We start from the raw sequence: 19,230 nt of genomic DNA, 5'->3' as shown, positions 1-19,230 counted from the left end.
GCTCCTTAGTGGTTGATGGATCGGAGATTCGTTGTTCATAGCTTGCTTTGATGTCTGTCTGCCCCGAGTCGCAGGTAGGAGTACATACTTTCGAGATGGGCAGAGGTCAACCCCGGTACAAGAGGCTCGTTTACTAGGCCTTTTGCAGGCTTTCGGGCTTACACTGGGTCTGTATGACTAGCTCGGCTGATGTGTTCCGGAAGTTGATTTGATGGCTATAATGGCTTGTGCGTGTTTAATGCTTAATTGTGTAATTGCTTAATATACTCGACGATTGATCTGAAATATACGAACAGTCATGAGATGGAATGAATTGATCTATTCGTGATTCTCTGCCGCTACGTAACCTTGCCTTTGTATCTGCCTTCTTGAGTACCTACCTCGAGGTGGGAATGAATTTGATTTTAATCACCACCTGGGCAAAGACTGAAGAACTAACTGTAAAGTGGAATCGTGTCTATATGCCTCAGAATATTGAGAGAACTCGAACAATCCCATCAAAATACAGACAGATTAGAATGAAGAATATTAACGATTAACAAGTTCAAATAAAAGAAAAAAAATCCATATCCAATCCATTTACATTAGAAAAAAACTGAAAATAAGAAAGAACACCGGGAAATGAGACGAGATTCGAGATTCAGGAGAAGCGCCATCCATTATCCGACCATTTCAACACGGGCACCAGATGAGAGAAAGTAAATCACCAAGAAGAAGACAATAAACAAATCAAGACACAAAACAGAACGATAGATGACACGAAAACCCCCCAAAAGGATAAGGTCCAAAGGGGGTAAGGTATGGAAGGAACGAATTCGCCGGCCCCGTTTTGTTGCTGTTGATAAAGTTTTTTTGCATCCAGATCCAATCCCACCACAAGACACCGAAGAGTCAACATAGATCCGAACAGACTCCAGTAAAGAGATGGAAAGAAAAGAAATAAAAGAGAAAATACCCCCTCATCACCCAGACAGATACGCGGTAAGTAGCAGCCCAGCACCAGCACCAATTCCACTTCCGCCCAAGCCAACTCGGTATATACCCAAACCGAAAATCACGCAAAGTTCAAACAAATCCGAAGGAAGTAAAAAGTGAGGAGAGGCAGAGAGAGTCAAAAAGGACCAGAAAGCCAGAAAAAAGCCAACAGACCCCCAAGAGCCGGTCCAAGTCCAGTCAGGATATTGCGCCCACCGAACCAAAATCCAAACCCAAACCTCAACGCAAAACCGTTCACTCGCTCCAAGCCAAAAAAATGTACCGAGGAGCACCAGAAAACAGACAAAACAAGTCCCCGTATTGCACCCCGAAGCAAAATGGACAAGCCCGTTTCCCTCGCACAACGCCGCAGGAGGAACATCAAGAGCCAGAAAGATGGAAGAAAACAAGAGCAGAAAATAACCCCCAAGTTCGCAAATGCATGCCACAAAAAACACGCCAAGCCCAAAAAAGGTGAATGTGTAAAGTAGAAGCAAGAAGCAGGATCAGATAGGTTGTCATGACAAGGGGAGAGGAAGAGAAGATGGACGCTTAGCCCCACACAGAGGCCTGTACGCCAAGTCCGCTCTTCGAGCCCCAGACACCGCCGTTGTTGCTCCAGCCGAGACCGACACCGGCCGACGAGTCCTTGGGACCCTGGGCGTTAGTGGTCGCGGTCACAGCTGGGTTGGAGGAAGCAGAAGTAGAACGGTCTCCTGCGGCGGCGGCGGCAGCCTCACTGGGGGTGAAACCGAAGCCCAGTGGGGATGGCAGAGGTGTCGTCGAGCGCTGCTTGTTCAGGGCTGGGTTAGAGACTGGGGCGGCAGAAGCCTGGCCAGGGACCGGACGCGAGCCGATGGGACCGACGGAGCCAATGGACTGCTTGGAGGCACCCTGGCGAGACGAAGGCGAGTCCGCAGCTCCGGGCGAGGATGCAGATGTACCGGGCTGTTCGGGGAAGCCAGCGTTGATGGCGGAGCTCGGTGAGGAGGTGCTGTTGGCACGGGATGGAGACTGCCCCTCAACAGGAGCACCACCGGCCTGAGTCAGACCGAATGGATCAACTCCACGGGGAGAGGAGCCTCGAGCGGCCGAGGAAGGAGTGCCGGTGGCTTGGCTGTCGGCCCTGTTGTGGTCATCAGACAGGGGTCCTGGGGGTAGGAAAGCGGGACTCTCGTTGCCGTACAAGGCGCGGTGCTGGCGAGCAATAAGGTCACGGCGGCTGTCTTCACTCATAGCCGCCGGGCTGTTGGAACGATCGGATTTGTTTGCGGACATTTCGGCGAGGAGGCCTATGGAGAAAGAAACGAACGTATTAAAAAAGAGTGGCCACACTTTTCAAAGGGTGGAAAACCCGATGCATAGAAAAGGAAGAGAAGAACCACCAAAAAAGTCATATTATACAGGACCGACCAATACATGATAATAGATGCAGTGAAGAGAGAAAGGAAAAGGATGATGATGACGGGGGGAATCATGATGAAGGGAAAAAAAGTTGATAAGCTACCACGTACTTCGGTTGTACTGCTGCTCCTGGTGGTAGTTGCGGAGCTCCCGTTCACGCTGTGCCGCCATCCGACGCTTTGCCTGCATCATCTGCTCTACCTCATTGGGACGGCCCTGGTACCGCTGGGAGGCATAGAAGCCCTGCACGTTGCCTGATGGGTGTAACCGGGTATTGTCGAACTCGCTGATTGAATGGTGTCGCTGGGGGCCACCACCCATGCGCGGGTCTGTCGGGCGACGTAATGAGCACAGGAGGTTTTTTTGGCTTTTAATACCTTCGACGGTTGGGGGCAGTCGGCCACCTACCGTACTCAGGATAGGGACGGCCCATCATCATGGGCATAGAGTCCCGGCGAGGAGCATTCCACAGCTTGCCGCTCTTGACAAGATTGTCGATCGCACGGTCGACCTCTAGAAATAAAAACACCGTCAGCATCTTGTTTCACACACAATTCTCGCAATGGGTAATTCCTGGTTTCCTAGTGTTCCCAGGAACCGCACAGAATTGCCCGAAATTCATCATCCGAACCATTTGTGAATTGATTGCATAAATTCATCAATTCGACCCAAGTTGGTTTATTTCGTCGCAAATCTGGCCACGTTCATCCTCGGCAGCCGCCCGATGTATCCCAACACAACCGCTTTCTTTTTTTCGGCCGAGGAAACCAACGCACAATCGCGGGGTGGAAGAATAGGAGGGAATAAAATAGGCCGAGCATACCGTCAAATTGGGAGGAGAAAGCCGGGCTATCATCGCGCTGGGAAACGGAGCTCGAGCCTGTCAAGCCGGAGAGTCAGCGAGGTTTTTTTTTGGCGCCTTTGCGGTGCGGGCCGAATTGGCGATGAATATGTGCATACCTGACCGGGAGGGCGGCACGGGCTGTTCCCAAGAGACCTGGCGCGCAGCAGGAGCTTGCCAGCCCTGCGGCTCGTAGTAGGACGAAGACATGGCCGTTCAAGGAAGAGTCGTGGAGGAGAGCGAGGGTCTTCGCGGAGGGCCGGGACGTTCAGGGGGCGGCGAAGAAGTTGATCCGTCCGGGTAGAAGCGACCTGTTGGTAGGCAGAGAAGAAAAAAAAGTAAGATTGGATGGTCCTTCTGAAGAGAAACAGAAATCAGGGACAAGGATGTAAATTGAAATGCCCACGACAACAAGGACACAGAGTAAAGAGGGAGGGCTTGGGAAATGGAGTTAAATTGGTAAATTGGGGGGAATGGAAAATAGCCGTGGGTCTTCTCTCTCGTTCGGGCGTTGGTGTGCCGCACTTCTTCTTTTTTCGTCTCGGCGGTTCGGGGCGGGTTTTTTTTGAGGTTTAGGGGAGCAGCCCGGAGAAACCAGAAATAATATACAAGAGAGGATAAAATAGGAAAGTTGTTAAGGTACTTACAGAAACAGGGCCTTGAGGGATAATAAAACTACCACGAGTTAACGAGGCAGATGGGATGGGGAAGAGGAGGACGAGGAGGGGAAGAGGAAAGAAGAAGAAGGTGGTAGTCATCCGATGTATAATACTCGAGAATAACCTACTTTGGTACCTAATGTACTGCAAGAGTATAGATTAACTAACTATAACCTTTGAATTATTAATTACTCTCATGGATAGGCCAAGAACTATAGGCCTTAATTCAACAAGAAGAGTAGTGATCAGACCACAAAGTAGAAATACTCATATTTAACAACCACTTGGAAATGACAGATGCTCCTAAGAGGACCTGAATTACCCTACATCAAGTATAGTTGCAGTGTAGTAACTATGCCTTTGTTGCGATCAAGTCGCACAAGAACAGAACAGACGGACTGGGTGGATCTTGTCTGAAAACCATTCCGCACAGTATTTATTCTATTGAGCTATTTCAACTATTCTGTTTGACCTACTGAAACTACATCATTTCCATCCTATACCATCTATGAGGTACATCTTCAAGTACTCCTACCTCCCCAAGGACAGAGTAGTACATCAAAACAGCCTCCCCCTCCTCCTTTCCTTCCACGTCGCCCTCTACGGCAATTCCCGGCAACCTAACAGTCCCCATTCGCCCTCGACCGGGGCCGGTCACCGGAGATTGGAGATGGGACAGACCAGGGGGAGTAATAATGTGGGCACACCTAGGCAATGTGGGCACGGGGCGCGTGCCTAAGCGTCTTTTCCTGCTCTCTGGTGTCTTTCGTGTCTTTCCTCGTTCTGGTGTCCGACCCTCAGCTCGAGTCTGATTCGTCCGAGTATCCATCCAGCTTGTGCAACTCCAATCTTAGTTCCGGACTGGCTTAAACCTCGATGTCATACTCCAGATGGGAGTACTGTACATACTATCATCCCTTTTTGCCCCTTACACTTTCCTGCTTGTGCATAATGAGATAATAGCCTCCCCAGGACGGAAAGTATATCACTAGGGCTATGCGAGGCTGTGGGTGTCGTGGGTGATTTTTTTTTCTTGCTGGGTGTTCCCCACTGTGCCGATGGATACGAACATTGTCATTGTCCCTGGTTCGGCCCTAGACAACCGACGATAGTTACATATATCAATCCTGATCACCTTTGGAGCATGGCTCATGACTGTACTTAGCTATGCTTCTCCTCGACAAAACACCTGCTTTCTGGATAAACAGTATGGAATACATACAAAGCTACAGCTCGATGCTAAGGGACATCGTCAATCTACCCGGGAAATGACTGCGTTAACAAGAACCGCCTAAGCCGCATTTTACGCCTTATTCCCGCCAGTCACATCGACAATCAATTGCTGACAAAAAGAGAAGATGCCTGGAACCTAGAGCCTGAGGTACTTTGCGGAATTCTACATAAGCAATTACCGACCCCAGTCATCCTTTCCCTCCTCCGCATGACCGGCACCACCAATTGCGCCGTGTCTGTCCTGTACGATGACGATGGTGAACCTGCAATGTACAAGGCGGCGACTCTACACTTGCGTCTAGCCTGTCAAGTGTCAAGATTACTCCCATAGTACCTAGGAACTCGATGCGATGCGATGCGATGCATAATTTGCAATAGTAGGTAGGATCGAACAAATAAAACAAATACACCTAATCGAATGAAGTACACAGAGGGGAGCTAGTGAAATATAATGAACAAGGAATCAAAGGTGACTCGACTCGGTCTTGAGTGCGTGAGTACTTTGTACGGAGTCCAGGATCGAAAAAAAGAAATTTCCACCCCTCCTCATGAGGGGCTGCCTGTACAGTACTACTACTACTACTACTACTACTACTACTACTACTACTACTACTACTACTACTACTACTACTACTACTACTACTACTACTACTACTACTACTACTACTACTACTACTACTACTACTACTACTACTACTACTAAGTCTACTACTCTTACTACAGTACTTCCAATGCTCCTCCAAACGGGCTTCGGAACGAAGCAGCACCCCACGCACAGCCATGGACCATTGACCACTCCCACGCACTCCGAATGTAGCAAGCTGCTGCAGGACTTGTCTTCCGCCGGGCCCTCCCATCTCCATCCACCTTGGCCCGTGCTGAGACCAGCGCATCACTCGGTCAATTCAGGAGTTTCGATGTGGGGCTCTTTCGTCGAGGCCAACATTATTGTATACAGTACAGTATTCTTCCGCAAGGTCCGCAGGCCCCTCTTGTCGGACGGGATTGCAGTAATGGAAATTGTACTCTGCACTCCGTGTTTGATTTGACAAGCAAAAAGAGCACGAGTACCACCTGGGCGGAATGGTAGATTGAGAATTCCTCCATTGACAGGACGCGTTTAAAAAAGACGAGATTTTTCTCTAGGGACCAATGGCAAGTGGATTCAACTTTGGCCTCTCCACCATAAAGCATTGAACCGAAGAGGAACTGATTTTGCCGATCGACGAACGCCCTGGATATACTTTTGTACTGTTCTAGTTATGCTTCTAGTGTGCTTCCAGACTGAAGAATGATCGCGTAAGCCGCTAGTGGCAATGCGCGCAGGAGCTGTTTTAGACTTCCATATCCTCCGTACAAAGAAGCGCACAACTCGACCGGACGAGATAGAATCTAGTAATGAGATAGAGGCTTCATAATCAGGAACATATCTTCCAACCCTTAAAGATGGACTTGCTTCAACGGCACATCTCCACTCCCATGGAAAACCCGAGGCCCAGCTTTCCCCAGAAACTCTAATTATCCTCTCATTCATCCGTCCAGCGTGCTTCCCTCATTCTTGCCTATTGCTTCCAAACCCTCCGGGCTGTATCACCGCGCCGTGAGCCTGATTTGCTTGGCATGACCTCGAGTTGAGCACGAGTCTGGATCAACCTGTCATGTCATACCGTTCGTCAACGCGGAGGAAGAGGGGCTAGATCGCTCCTCCCGTTAAGAAACCCCTATTGGCCGGGACTGGGATCAAGGCTCGCTTCGCCATTGATCGATGTTGATAGGGCGGTGATAGTATATAATGTTCTTAACAATGAATGGAACTTTCATTGAGGGACATCTCCGTCACGAGCTGAAGACATGAGAGACTCGTATATGCTTCATCCATGGCTTGTGGAAATCCGTAGATGACAAGAGGCTCGTTGGTAAAGCAAACTGGGTGCCCAAGCGCAACTGGGCCAATGATGAGGTCAGCAGCGTGACAAAGAGCGTTTTGATTGAGGAGGACCATGGCGGTAGAGGAGGCTTTTCAATGGCTGCATGTTTTCTTTCATGGACGTTCTTCGGCGTCGCATAGGACTTCCGACGGGCTAGGAGATATGTATGGCGGGTCCAAAGTATTGAGGTGGGCCCTAGGGTTGCGTTGAACAAAGGAGTCATTGGGGGGGTTACGTTGATTGGGGGCATTGACCGTAATTATAGTCATTACGATGTTTACTTGAATGGGAATCTAAGAGAGAACGAGAGCCGGATACCTTGTTTGTCTACATACTCCCAAGGACTTGGACTTTCCTGATAGGCAGAGCGATAAGTGAATTAGGTTATCGCGTCCAGCACGTGCAGAACGCGCAGGATCGCGGGGGGTTGCAGGATGACGATCCGAAAGGGGGTGAATTGATATTCGATACATATCATGTCTGTCAATTCCCTGGAGACGAACTCGATTACGGGCTGGACAAATCAATCGAATCAGAAAGAAACCGATTTCTCTGAGATTTCCAATTGAACTATTGGTCATTGAAACCAGCAAAGAATTTCTCCGCGGGGGCTAATCTTCAATCAATGAAATGGTACCTGCATGCATAGCTCTTTTTGGATAGCCCGGCACTATCTGTCGTCTCCTGAGGAGTGGTGAAAGGGGGAACTCAAAGAGGGGCGCCAAAATAGGTAAGAGAGAGGGAGTATGATAGGTCCGGGGTCGAGTAACAATGAAGGTCGGAGGAGGACTCGAGGAGGGGGGATACCTTTTTTAGGAAAAAATCATTCAGCCATTAGGGGGTGATCCATCAATAGTCAGGTCTCAGTTTGGCCGGGAATAAGACTCGGCGAGTCTGAATGATCGATTGAGATTAGGGGAAAAGGAGGTGTGTAGAAAGTTCCATAAAGTCTATAGGAGAGTTATGTCCATAGTCAATGGTCCCATAGACAATAGTCTCCAATTACTCTAGTCGTTTGATCTTCTAGTCTTCTCATCTCTTGGGCTTTCAGCCTTTGAGTTGGTCTCGTCGCATACTTCGGAGTCCGCGGTATATTGTTTGTCCCTGCGGGATTGTCGCAGGTAGAAAGGTTGACAGACCAAGTTTAGGCGCCCTTTCGTATGGAATCTTACAAGATTCAATTTCAGCTGATGATTGTGTATTCTCATTGAGATCTGTCATCATATTTCTCTCCTCGTGGGTGACCAATTTATTCAATAATTGGCAGGTCAGAGGAAGTGTGTAGCAGCAGACGGTCGGCAGTGTGGATTTACCGCCCAAGCAGAAGCCAAACAGGGGCCCGGACACTGGTCACTCTGTTAACTACTCTGCACCTCCAAACCCGCCAAACTCCCCAAACCTCCAACCTGCACCCTCGACGATCCCCTCGAACTCTCCCCCCCTCAACCCCCGATCCTCACAACCCTCGACTCGAACTCGAACGTCCTCCTCCTCTCCTCTCTTTGGAACGCCGGCCGGTTCCTCTTTCTACTCTATACACACCTCCACGTTCTCCCCTTTTGGCAACGGCTTTCTGAAGATCGGGCCGTGCGAGGTGTACGCTTCACACGACTTACACGCTTCGCCTCCCGCGAGACCTCCTTCTCCCAAGTCGCCGCCCCGTGTTTCTTTCCTCACAAGCTCCTGGTTGAGATTCTTATTTTGGTTGCAACTATTTATTCGTCTTTTCTTCTTTTACGCTTTCTTTCATTCCGTCTCCTCGAGGGCAATTTCGTGGCTCGTCTTGCGGACCCAATTTTGCGCTCCCGTGTGAGGGTGATTGATTCCTCCACTCGCCGAGTTCCTCCTCAACTCTCTTGCTCCACCTGCACATCCCACGAAAGACTGCACCCCACGATATTTAGAACTTGTACCCCTACAACTACCTTGCTCCCCCTCGAACTTCTTCGATTCGTCTGTTTGGTGTGTGGTTGAGGATTTCGTTTGGTCTTTTTCTACGGTTGGAAGTGGAACCCGGAGGGGCTGTCTTGAGTCGTTGGTGTGGGTGTGTGGAAAATCGAATCCTCTCTACCGAGTCGCCGAGTCCGACACACGAGGCCACTGGCGTTGCTACACATTGCTATATGGTCCCCAACATCGATGGGAATGCGAACTGTTCCCGCCACCTTGGTGACCTCTCACCGATAGCGTCGGACCAGCCTTCACTCACCATGGCATGGATGCCGCAGCCCGACGCGTCCGAGATTCCTTCTCGGCCTCCATTGACCTCTCAGCAGTCCAATTCACTTCCCTCGACCCCATATCAACATGCGCGCAACCTCTCCTTTCACTCCCGGTCGCCGTCCCCCGCCCGCGGAAGCACCTCGCCTCGCTCCACACATTCCGAGTCCACGCACTTGCCTCCGTCGGCGCGGAAACCGCTCGGCGGATGTAAATATGAGACCGCCATGGCATATTTTCGAAGACGAATACCTTACAGCCTCGGAGTGGATTTACTGCCGGAGGAAAAGGACGGATTGAAAGAGAGCCTTGATTCCGAGGAGGAGCGTAGGCTGACCACGGATATCATGGAACTCTATGATCGGTTGTTACCCTCGGCTGAAAGCGATGATCGACGGCGGCAACTGGTCCGAAAATTGGAGAAATTATTTAATGAGCAATGGCCGGGGCACGAGATCAAGGCGAATGTCTTTGGCTCGTCGGGGAATAAGCTCTGTTCGAGCGACTCAGATGGTACGTGAACAAAGGAACAAAGGCTTTGGGTGCCGCGGTGAGGAAAAATACGAGACGTTCGGGGCTGACTTGCATGCAGTGGACATTTGCATCACGACAGACTTCAAAGACTTGGAACATGTGTGCCTATTGGCTGAGGTTTTAGCAAAGCGTGAGTCTTTTTTTCGGAAGTTGCCAAAGAAGTTGCGCTTAACTGATATTGATCTTTGAATTTCACAGACGGGATGGAACGAGTTGTCTGCGTCTCCCATGCGAAAGTCCCAATTGTGAAAATTTGGGACCCGGAGCTGAAACTGGCCTGTGACATGAATGTCAATAACACTCTCGCATTGGAAAACACCCGTATGATCCGGACTTATGTCGAAGTCGATGAACGAGTGCGGCCATTGGCCATGTGTGTCAAGTACTGGACGAAGCGACGAATTCTCAATGATGCGGCCCTTGGGGGAACGTTGAGTTCATATACGTGGATTTGCCTCATCATCAATTTCTTGCAAACACGGAATCCGCCAGTCTTGCCGAGTCTCCAAGCTCGCCCGCATAAGAAGAGGGCCACTCCGGACGGATTGGTGTACTCGTTCGATGACGATCTTGAGACTTTGAGTCAATTTGGTCGCAAGAACAAGCAGACCGTTGGCGAGTTGTTTTTTGAATTCTTTCGGTATTATGGGCACGAAATCGATTACGAGAAGAATGTCATCTCGGTACGCGAGGGAAAATTGGTGTCCAAGGAGGGCAAGGGCTGGCACCTGTCGGTGAATAATCGGCTATGTGTTGAGGAGCCATTCAACACTTCGAGGAATCTGGGCAATACGGCGGATGATACGTCTTTCCGCGGGTTGCACATGGAGCTACGGAGAGCGTTCAAGTACGCCTCAGATGGTGATTTGACAGGCTGCTGCGCTCAGTTTGAATTCCCGCCGGAAGAGGAGCGGACGTGGGAGCGACCACCTCCACAACCCAGGCCAATTATCACCCCTTCCCTTCCTTCCAGAGGTGGTCGTGGTGGCCGTGGTGGACGATATGGCAATCAGTACTCCAGGGGAGGATTTGCCAATGGCGGTCGTCGAACTTCCAACACTGGGAATAAATCCGCTTTCCGCCAACCAAATGGTGCGAACGCCACCGATCTGTCTCTGCAGGCGCAGCAACAAGCTCAGTTTCTGCTGCATGATCAGCTCTTTCAACAGATTCAGCTCCTCCAGGCACAGGAACAAGAGCTGCGCATGCAGCTCCACAACCAGGCTTTGATTACCGGACGGCCGCCACCGGTGTTCCTTCGCCAGCCGTTCATCCAGTTCCCCATGCCACAGCAGCAAGAATACACGAGTGAAGAGACTTCGAGGTCAAGGTCAGGAACCGTGAACCAGCCACCTCTCACACCGTCAGGCCGACAACAGAATTTCTATCCCAGTCCTACCTATGCTTCTGTCAGTGCCGCCGGGACTCAGGGCAGCACCACAAACCCGCCATCCCCGTCCGCCACCAATGCTCACCCCGATCTCCGCCGGAATCCTCGACGATCCTCAGTTGTGAACGGTTCACCAAAGGCAAATCTCAGAGCCCAGTCTCAGCCTGCACGACCTCAAAATTCAACCTCCCTCCCAACTTTCACTCCTCTGTATTCGATCCCGCAGCCATTGGACACTTCGTTTGCCTCTAAACAGCAATCGATCCCCGAGCCATCGGAAGGTGGCGAGGGTAGCGGAGACGAGAATGCAATGCCACCGAACAGCCTTCCCAGCAACGACTCACGCTCCGATTCCGTGGACGAAAGCCGGGCTCGGGAGATGATGGGTTATTATATAACTCCGCAGCAAATGCAGCTATACCAGCAGAGCGCAATGTTGCCCCCGTTGTCCACGCCTATGGGTCTCGCCTTGCCAAATGGCTATACGTCTTACCTCCCCATGCAGCAGGATTATCGTTCTGGGTCGTTCTCATCGGAAGGGATGAGTGCGCGAGCTGACCAAACGCCCACGCCTGTGCTTAGGGCCTCCGGATCAGGACAGCAGCGCTCAACCTCGCGACCCGCGCCAGCTATAGATCGGGGTCCTTTGATTGTGGATGGCTCAGTGCCACCGAGTGAGCCCCGCCCACAGTATCCGATGGACTTGATCGATCCGTATAACGCCGTCACGCATTATACGTCGACTTCGGATGACCACAGCATCAACACCCCTGCCAGTTTCTCTGATTCTCTGTCGCAAGATTTTCAAGACCCAGGCCCGTTCGAGATGGAGCAGCCGCCGGTCTTCACACGGATGCCATTCGAAGCGCCAAAGACAGGCAACGTCAATGGTCATGATGTTCCCTCGGAGAAGACGAATGGACAGCCGGAGCTCCTTGCCAGTCGTCTGCAGAACCTTCACCTGTCGAATGCCGAAAAGCTGGCCCAGTCGCAGACAACCTCTAAAGCGAATCCAGATCGACAGAAGAACGGCTCCATGCACCCCGGATCGGGGAAGGATGTTGCACAGACGAAGAACTCGGTATCTTCGGGTGATAAGGCTTCCGGGTTGAATCAAGTCCACGAACCACGTCAGCAGACATCTAATTCGAAGCGTGGGCGACCTAACGGGGTGGATGCGTCTGAGAAGGCCAACGGTGTCAACCACGGAAATGGTAACGGTCATGGTCACAGTAACGGACACGCTCATGGCCACCACAGTCATAAACCCAAGGCAAGGGGGCGACAAGATGGAACGAACAACTCTTCCAACCCATCGGCGGACCGAAATCATGACCACGCCCCACGAAAGCCGGGTAGCGCGGTCAATGGCACCAACGACGTCAACCACAGCGGGTGGCAGACCACCGGAAAGAAGAAGCATCGCAGGAGTGCTAAATCTTCTGCTGCTGAGTCTCGCAATGGCGTGAACGGCAGCGCGGAGCCATTGCCTGCAGACGAGTCTCTGCGAAAAGGCGGCTGAGCATAAAACCTTGTCATGTCTTGATCTGTCTTATCATCAATCACGGCTATGTCGACGTCTAAAAATAAAAATAACCGCCTCAAGAACCGGCGTCTCAACAATATTAAATGAATAAAAAAAGAACGAACGGGAGGAATCATTGAAGTCCTTGCAACCCAGCAACCTTGTCGAAGCAAATGTCGACTTTATCAACGACTGTCCTAAGAATTCAACGGCCATTTTGAATGTTTTCTGTGTCTTTTTTCTCTTGTGATTTCCAACTTGTCTTGTCACTTTGTCTTACCCGGTGTTATGGGGAAACAGGTCGGTTAGGGCATATGCGCAGCATCATTCATCATCAATCATCAATCAACAGCAATATTCATCATTCAACTTTGCCTTGCCTTGCCTTACATTGTCATTGTATTTTGTGTCTTGGAAAAATTCCTCAAAACTCCAAGTTTGGCCGGTCCGGCATCTGTCTTCTTCCTTGTTCTCTTTCTTCATTCTCGTTTCCATGATCAACGAAAGCAAAGTTGCGACTGATAAGGATCGAATCGAATCAACTGCACGAATACTTTGTCCTCGGGCCCTGTTGCAAGTTTATTGGAGTTTCTTATCGCGTGATAAGCTTCGGGCTGTTCCTTCTTCTCCTTTCTTCTTCTCCTTCTTCTTTCTCCCTTTCATTGCGCATTCTGGATGAATGTTAGACACCGCGTTTTGTGGTTTTTCTTGTGACCCTTGGGATTTGGCTTTTGTGGGAATGGAAATGGGAATGAGCTCGACATTGTTATGGTGTTTCCCCCATCATCTTTTCTTTTTTCGGTTCTGTACAAAAAGAGGATATTGGCCTGGATTTTCAATGAGAATGAAAAAAAAAATCAAAAAGGCTCTGCTTTTTCTGTGTAGACTAGACTGTAAATGTAATTGGAAGTTGATGACTTGGGATTTTTGTGTGTAGTTGCACCTTGCCTTTACTAGTAGGGACGTCAGTGAACAAAGAATGATCTGCGCATGTAACGCAGCCTGATGCGCAAAGCCCTCCATGATCGGTAGTTCGCTCTATGGCAAGCTCTTTCCTTGAATCGGCCTGCCTCTTATCAAATGTAGATGTAGCCAGAGTACTCGTCAAATATCTGAAAAGATTCCAGTGAGTCAAGGGGGAGGGGAAAGAGAAAGTTACACGGCTGAACGCGCAATCGATGCATATATACCGTATCTTTATACCTTGCAGCAGCCCCATTACGCCATCGATATTAGGGTTGCCGTCATAGGTGGGTGGTCAGCTCTAGCTACCAAAGGCATGTCAATTCTGGGGTATGTGGATCTTAGATTCTAGGCTTCGAGATAACTGAGTCGCGAGAGGATGACTTTTCACTCTATCCTTAGATAAGTGACCTTTGTGCTTTGCTGGTGTGCTTGATCATTTTTAGTCCCTAATACATGTTTATGATGTACAAGTTTGAAAAGTATTGATACAAGTTTGAGATTTGTGTGGCAAAGTTGATATTGGTATAGTACATGGCGACATGAATCGGCCCAATAATAGAACCCCCCAACCTCTCACAGCTCTAGAGAGGACATCTATCGAGAGGACCGGGAAATCGCTTTTAGTTTTGCGCATGGCAAAGCGGGCGAGGGAAATTAAACCACATAAACGGGGTACAAACATGACCCAGTTCCAAAAGGTAACAAGGGCGAGAATGCAAGATTAAGACAGTAAAGCCCGCTGCAGAAAATCAAAACGCAATATGTTCAGTTCATGAGGGGTAGTGAGACAATAATGATGGGGGTTGGCCATGTCTTGGATTTCTCTTTGATTTCGAGAGATCCCGCTGGGCTGGTAGACACCTCAGCTCCAGATTTCGGCAAAAATGAATGGGAAAATCACGACACATGCTGTCCAGAACACCATGAAGGACCGCAATGGGAACAAGATTAGTTGTGTGATGGGTGTTTCTCGGAAAAGAACCCATATAGAGAGGAAGGCAACGGAAAAGAAGTGGCGGAAGAGCACGAAGGGTTGCTGAATCAGACCTGCAAGGAGGCCGATCGGGCCGTCCACGACACCGATCTGGAAATAGCGGAAGCAACCTCGTTGGAGAGCGAGGAGATTGGAATCTGATTAATGGTTAGTGGGGAAGATATAAGTCAAGCGTAAAGAGACATACCATTCGCGGCGAAAAGCTGATAAAGCGCCTGTGCGAGAATGTTGATGACAGAGGAGGAGTTCTTGCGCATCCAGTGGAAGCGGGAGAGTTGTTTCAGCACCACCGCGGTGTTTCCCAGATCTGGCACAGCCTCTGGGCTTAGCAGCTCGCGGATGTAGCAGACGTCATTCAAGGCCACGGTCATCCCACCACCAGTCAACGGATGCCGCATATTCAACGCATCGCCCAGGATTAACAACCCAGGGGTCTTGTTGGTGGATGCGGGTAGGAAGGAATTTGGCATGGAGCGTAATTGACCCTTATCAAGTGCTGCCTCAAACGACGGCCTGACTCCCTCAGGCAGGGAGGGCAGGACGACGTTCCGTAGGTGGCTCTTGACACCACCATTCTTCACCGAAGCCGAGGGGAGGTTATCGGGGACATCGATGAGGATTCGGGTCTCGTGGGTACCAATCTGGTAAATGAGGACAGGAGGCTTATCGCTGAGGAGGACGTGGCCGGAGTTCGGGGAGGGAAGGTTCGCGTCGATGAGTTCAAGGCCCCAGAATTTTGAGCGGACCTTGGGTGTGTGAGGGTGGTGTGCCTTGCGGAATTTCGAGGCATAGCCGTCCGCGACGACGGTGAGCTGGCCGAAGTAGCAATCCTTCAAATCCTGCGTCACGCACTCCACACCAAGCACCTGTCCCTGTACTTGCGACGACGTCACCAGACCCGTAGCCTTGGTCTCTATCACCTTCACGTTGGGACAAGCCAACACCGCCTCGCGCAGCTTCATGACGAAGCGGCCATGGTGGAAGGATTTTCCAATCGGTCGAGGGGAGGAGGGGTTCTCCTTGGGGTAGTACAGCTTGACGGGTTCGCCAAAGTATGTGATATAGTAGCTGTCCACGTCGATCGCGTCGATACCGTCAAGGCAGTCCCGCAGGCCCAAACGTTCCAGCGCATTCACTCCTCCGGGTTGGAGCAGTTCGCCGACAATGCGATCGGGTTCCTTCATAGACTGCTCTAGCAAGATCACGCTGCGGCCTTGTCGTCCCAGCGCAACAGCCAGTGCGCAGCCCAGAATTCCGGCGCCGACAATGACAACGTCGGCTTCATGGTGTTCAATGCGGCGTTGGACGGACAATCGAGACTTCGGCGCATGGCCGTTGAGTGCGGAGGTCATAGTGGGAGGAGGAGGTGGAGGGTTTCGAGGAGTGAAGGGGAATAGATCTATGATTAACAAGGCGGCCGTGGCCGCAGGGGCATTCTTGAAGCTTTATAAAGGTGGAAACTGGGAGGTAATTGGACGTCGAACGATTGAGTGAGGCAGTTGGGAAAAACTAAGGAAGAAGTATGGGCTGATCGATCGATCGTGGAAAAGGGAAAGGGGCGGTGGCGTGACATGTGAAAAAGGTTCAATCCGCCAGTTGATCTCCTCCGATCCGATCAGAATGATCGATTTAGATATTCCTGAATCTTTACATAACTTTAATTTACAGTATTATGCGTTTCTTTAATTATCATATATTTGATGGTAGGCAAAGCTCTATGCATGGTCTATTTCCTGAGCTGAACTTGGCTTGGAGGCTTGTAAAAGAGTTGACCATTCATAGTTGAAGTATACAAAATACACGGGTAGATCTTATACCAATCAGGCATCAACTATGCAACACTCTGATTCTCAATACCACCACACCATACTCGTTCGATACTCCGAGTCGCTCGTATATCCTTAGTGGGATCTTCACGAAGTAGCACAAGATCAGCTCGTTTCCCTACGGCAATAACACCTCGATCATTCAACTGGAAATGCTCTGCTGGGAGAACTGTTGCTGCACGCAAAGCATCTAGTACAGACACACCCGCTTCGACGAGAAGTTCGAGCTCCCGATGCAAAGATTCTCCGTGCTTGACTTCAAAGAATGAATTCGGCTCATCGTGGCAATCAGTCCCTGCTAGAATTGGCACGCCGGCACGATACATCGCGGTAACTGAGTCCCTTGCATTCTCATAAGTCTGTTCTCCTTGACCACTTCTTTTAGATTTCAAGATGGCCATGAAAAGCGAAGGCTTGGAGACCATCATTCCCAAGGCAGCACCCAGGGAGGCTTCGCAGATACTGCTTTCATCATGGTCAAGGTCGGAACGGAGATCACTTTCTTCCCCGCCATGATCCTCGCAGTTTCTTCAGTCACAGACTTATCCCGTGGTGCATGGGTGATAATATCTGCCTTGGCTACCAATGCCATATTAAACGGAGTGAAAGACGAGGCGTGAGCCACAACCATTTTGCCTTTGTCATGGGCAGCTGCAGACACGGCATTGAGCGTTTCCTGTCCGGGCCCTGGCACGTCTGCTATGAGCTTGATATAATCCGATCCCTCGTCGATTCTCTTTTGTACAAAGCTGTCAGCCTGCTCGGGGCCTGACAGTAATGCTTCTTCAGGAAGGGGCAGCATGCAGCTGTGAATGCTACCGGAAGCTGTCACGGGTAACCCAGCACTCCTGATATCTGGCAAACCAGCCTTGCCTCGGAGCCCATTCATCTTATTCGCGGGCCACATCGCCATATCTAGGGCCGTCGTGATTCCATAGCTCGCGAGGGCATGTAGATGCCCCTCATGGTGGAGATGGACATGAGCATCAATCAGACCGGGTATTAGAAAACCACCCTTTCCATCAGTTGTTTCGTCTGCTCCGTCTGGGTTGTTGCCGATGGTTTCTCCGTCTATGAAAACTGATTGGCAGTCACTAAAACTAGTCCCGTCAAATACGCGGACGTTTTCGAGAAGGCATTTCCGCCTAGCTCCTGTGGTATCTTGCGCAGACATGGGTTAGAGAATGAGAAATTGGAAGACAAGTCAAAGCACCAAATTTTTCAATTGGTTCATGATACGGAAGAGTTGGGAAAGAAAGAGAGATGTAATACTATCCGAGAATAGGTCCCGCAGGCTCAATGTAACCAAGCGGGCAGCTATTCCCCTGAGAACGAAGAATGTGGGGAAACGTCCCGCTGTGCGCTGCCCCATGCAGATAAGTCTACGGTCGATTTATACTCAGTGGATATTTAGAGGAAAGGGGACGGATGAGCGAGGTATAAAGATCTTAGTCGTATTGCAACTAATGACCCATCTTTCCAGGAACCATCCCATTCCCTGAAATAGTATTTCTACAGTTTCATCACCAGGGGTGTCGCTAAACATGCACTGTCAGATATGATCGTATTGAGTCGAAGGCCCATATAATAGGTGAAACACTTACTCTTCCATCCCAGCACCAGAAACTGCCAGTTTCATCCTTTTCCTCGATGACTTTGAGCATTCCCGTGACGCTTTCATCGGGTTGGATAGAGCCTTTCACTTCCCAACCAAGATCAATATTGGCCATGTCCCTGTAATACCGTCAGTACACGTGCTTTGAATTTTCTGTGGATCTTCAACATACGTTTGCACCTCACCAGGATGCATGGCTAGAACGCAGGTATCGCTCCACTTGCCACCCCTTCGCGTTAGTTCGGCCGCCATATGTCTAAGCATTTGATTAAGTGCGGCCTTGCTCGCGCCGTACGCTCCAAATCCATCTTCATCGTCTCGGAAAAGAGTAGTTGATCCAGAGTCTGAGGAAATGAATACAATCTTGGAAGGTGGCGATTCTGGGTCGAGATTAACGAGTTTCTGGGCACATATAATAGGCCCGATAGTATTGGTGTGCAAATGGAGAGCAAACTCGGGAAAAGAACTTGACAAATATTCAGCATCTCCAACTCATCTAGGTTGATACTCGGTATGAACTCACAGCTCAGTTGCACGGTTAGGATACTGGAGTATGCCTGCATTGAGAACAATATTCTTGACTTTTAGCCCTTCCTTGGCAGCGTCTCCAACCCTGTTGGCAAATTTCTATCATAATTGGTATCCTTCTGGTCAGCCAATTGGGTCTGAACAGACTCACCTGAATACTTTCTTCATTCGTGATATCACACTCTTCAATGATGCATCGCTCTGGCGTTGTGCAATGCGATTTCAACTCGAGAAGCCGATCAGCCTTCGATACATTCCTGACCCCTGCGATGACGTGGTGGCCATTCTGTAGTAATTGACGGACAAACTCGAGGCCAATACCTCGAGAGGCGCCGACGATAACCCACGTATCTGTCATGATTAAGTGCAATTGATTTAGCTGTCTGCAAGATCACAGTCCCTGAACACCCCTTTAAATAAAACCAAGGGTGTTAATTGGAAGGTGGGGTAAGAATAAGGAAGCAAGTGGGGTTAGCAGACAACGTTGGATAGGTCGGCGCAACTCTTTCCTAGAATGGCAGGCATACCCTTATTTCTGGATAAAGATATGGGCAGGACAATAAATAAGTGATGCCTATCATGTCGTTCAAGA

The 19,230-nt window shown here is 50.0% G+C and overlaps 6 protein-coding genes across 6 annotated transcripts; 2 read left to right on the top strand and 4 right to left on the bottom strand.

Moving 5' to 3' along the window:
* Positions 1 to 1,527: 1,527 nt before the first annotated feature.
* N7473_003976 (uncharacterized protein) lies at positions 1,528 to 3,430 on the bottom strand (the record flags this gene model as incomplete). The annotated part of the gene is made up of 5 exons (XM_057149916.1): positions 1,528 to 2,267; positions 2,490 to 2,708; positions 2,788 to 2,892; positions 3,203 to 3,259; positions 3,340 to 3,430. The coding sequence occupies 5 exons, from the start codon at positions 3,428 to 3,430 to the stop codon at positions 1,528 to 1,530; spliced, it is 1,212 nt and encodes a 403-aa protein (XP_057013570.1).
* A 2,133-nt stretch (positions 3,431 to 5,563) lies between these two features.
* Positions 5,564 to 5,815, top strand: N7473_003975 (uncharacterized protein; the record flags this gene model as incomplete). Its single annotated transcript, XM_057149915.1, has 1 exon — positions 5,564 to 5,815. The coding sequence occupies one exon, from the start codon at positions 5,564 to 5,566 to the stop codon at positions 5,813 to 5,815; it is 252 nt and encodes an 83-aa protein (XP_057013569.1).
* Positions 5,816 to 9,250: 3,435 nt separating this feature from the next.
* On the top strand, positions 9,251 to 12,706 carry N7473_003974 (uncharacterized protein; the record flags this gene model as incomplete). The annotated part of the gene is made up of 3 exons (XM_057149914.1): positions 9,251 to 9,773; positions 9,853 to 9,924; positions 9,993 to 12,706. The coding sequence occupies 3 exons, from the start codon at positions 9,251 to 9,253 to the stop codon at positions 12,704 to 12,706; spliced, it is 3,309 nt and encodes a 1,102-aa protein (XP_057013568.1).
* Positions 12,707 to 14,537: 1,831 nt separating this feature from the next.
* Positions 14,538 to 16,021, bottom strand: erg1 (squalene monooxygenase erg1; the record flags this gene model as incomplete). The annotated part of the gene is made up of 2 exons (XM_057149913.1): positions 14,538 to 14,806; positions 14,857 to 16,021. The coding sequence occupies 2 exons, from the start codon at positions 16,019 to 16,021 to the stop codon at positions 14,538 to 14,540; spliced, it is 1,434 nt and encodes a 477-aa protein (XP_057013567.1).
* A 479-nt stretch (positions 16,022 to 16,500) lies between these two features.
* On the bottom strand, positions 16,501 to 17,669 carry N7473_003972 (amidohydrolase family protein; the record flags this gene model as incomplete). The annotated part of the gene is made up of 2 exons (XM_057149912.1): positions 16,501 to 16,957; positions 17,038 to 17,669. The coding sequence occupies 2 exons, from the start codon at positions 17,667 to 17,669 to the stop codon at positions 16,501 to 16,503; spliced, it is 1,089 nt and encodes a 362-aa protein (XP_057013566.1).
* A 349-nt stretch (positions 17,670 to 18,018) lies between these two features.
* N7473_003971 (SDR family oxidoreductase) lies at positions 18,019 to 18,996 on the bottom strand (the record flags this gene model as incomplete). Its single annotated transcript, XM_057149911.1, has 5 exons — positions 18,019 to 18,033; positions 18,100 to 18,229; positions 18,283 to 18,576; positions 18,634 to 18,737; positions 18,790 to 18,996. 5 exons carry the CDS (start codon positions 18,994 to 18,996, stop codon positions 18,019 to 18,021), a joined length of 750 nt encoding a protein of 249 aa, XP_057013565.1.
* Positions 18,997 to 19,230: the final 234 nt, after the last annotated feature.

Source organism: Penicillium subrubescens (genome assembly GCF_028828155.1).
Source record: "Penicillium subrubescens strain IBT 31985 chromosome Unknown utg000002l_segment0_segment0, whole genome shotgun sequence".
Classification (NCBI taxonomy): domain Eukaryota; kingdom Fungi; phylum Ascomycota; class Eurotiomycetes; order Eurotiales; family Aspergillaceae; genus Penicillium; species Penicillium subrubescens.
This window is presented reverse-complemented; position numbering and strand designations above follow the sequence as displayed.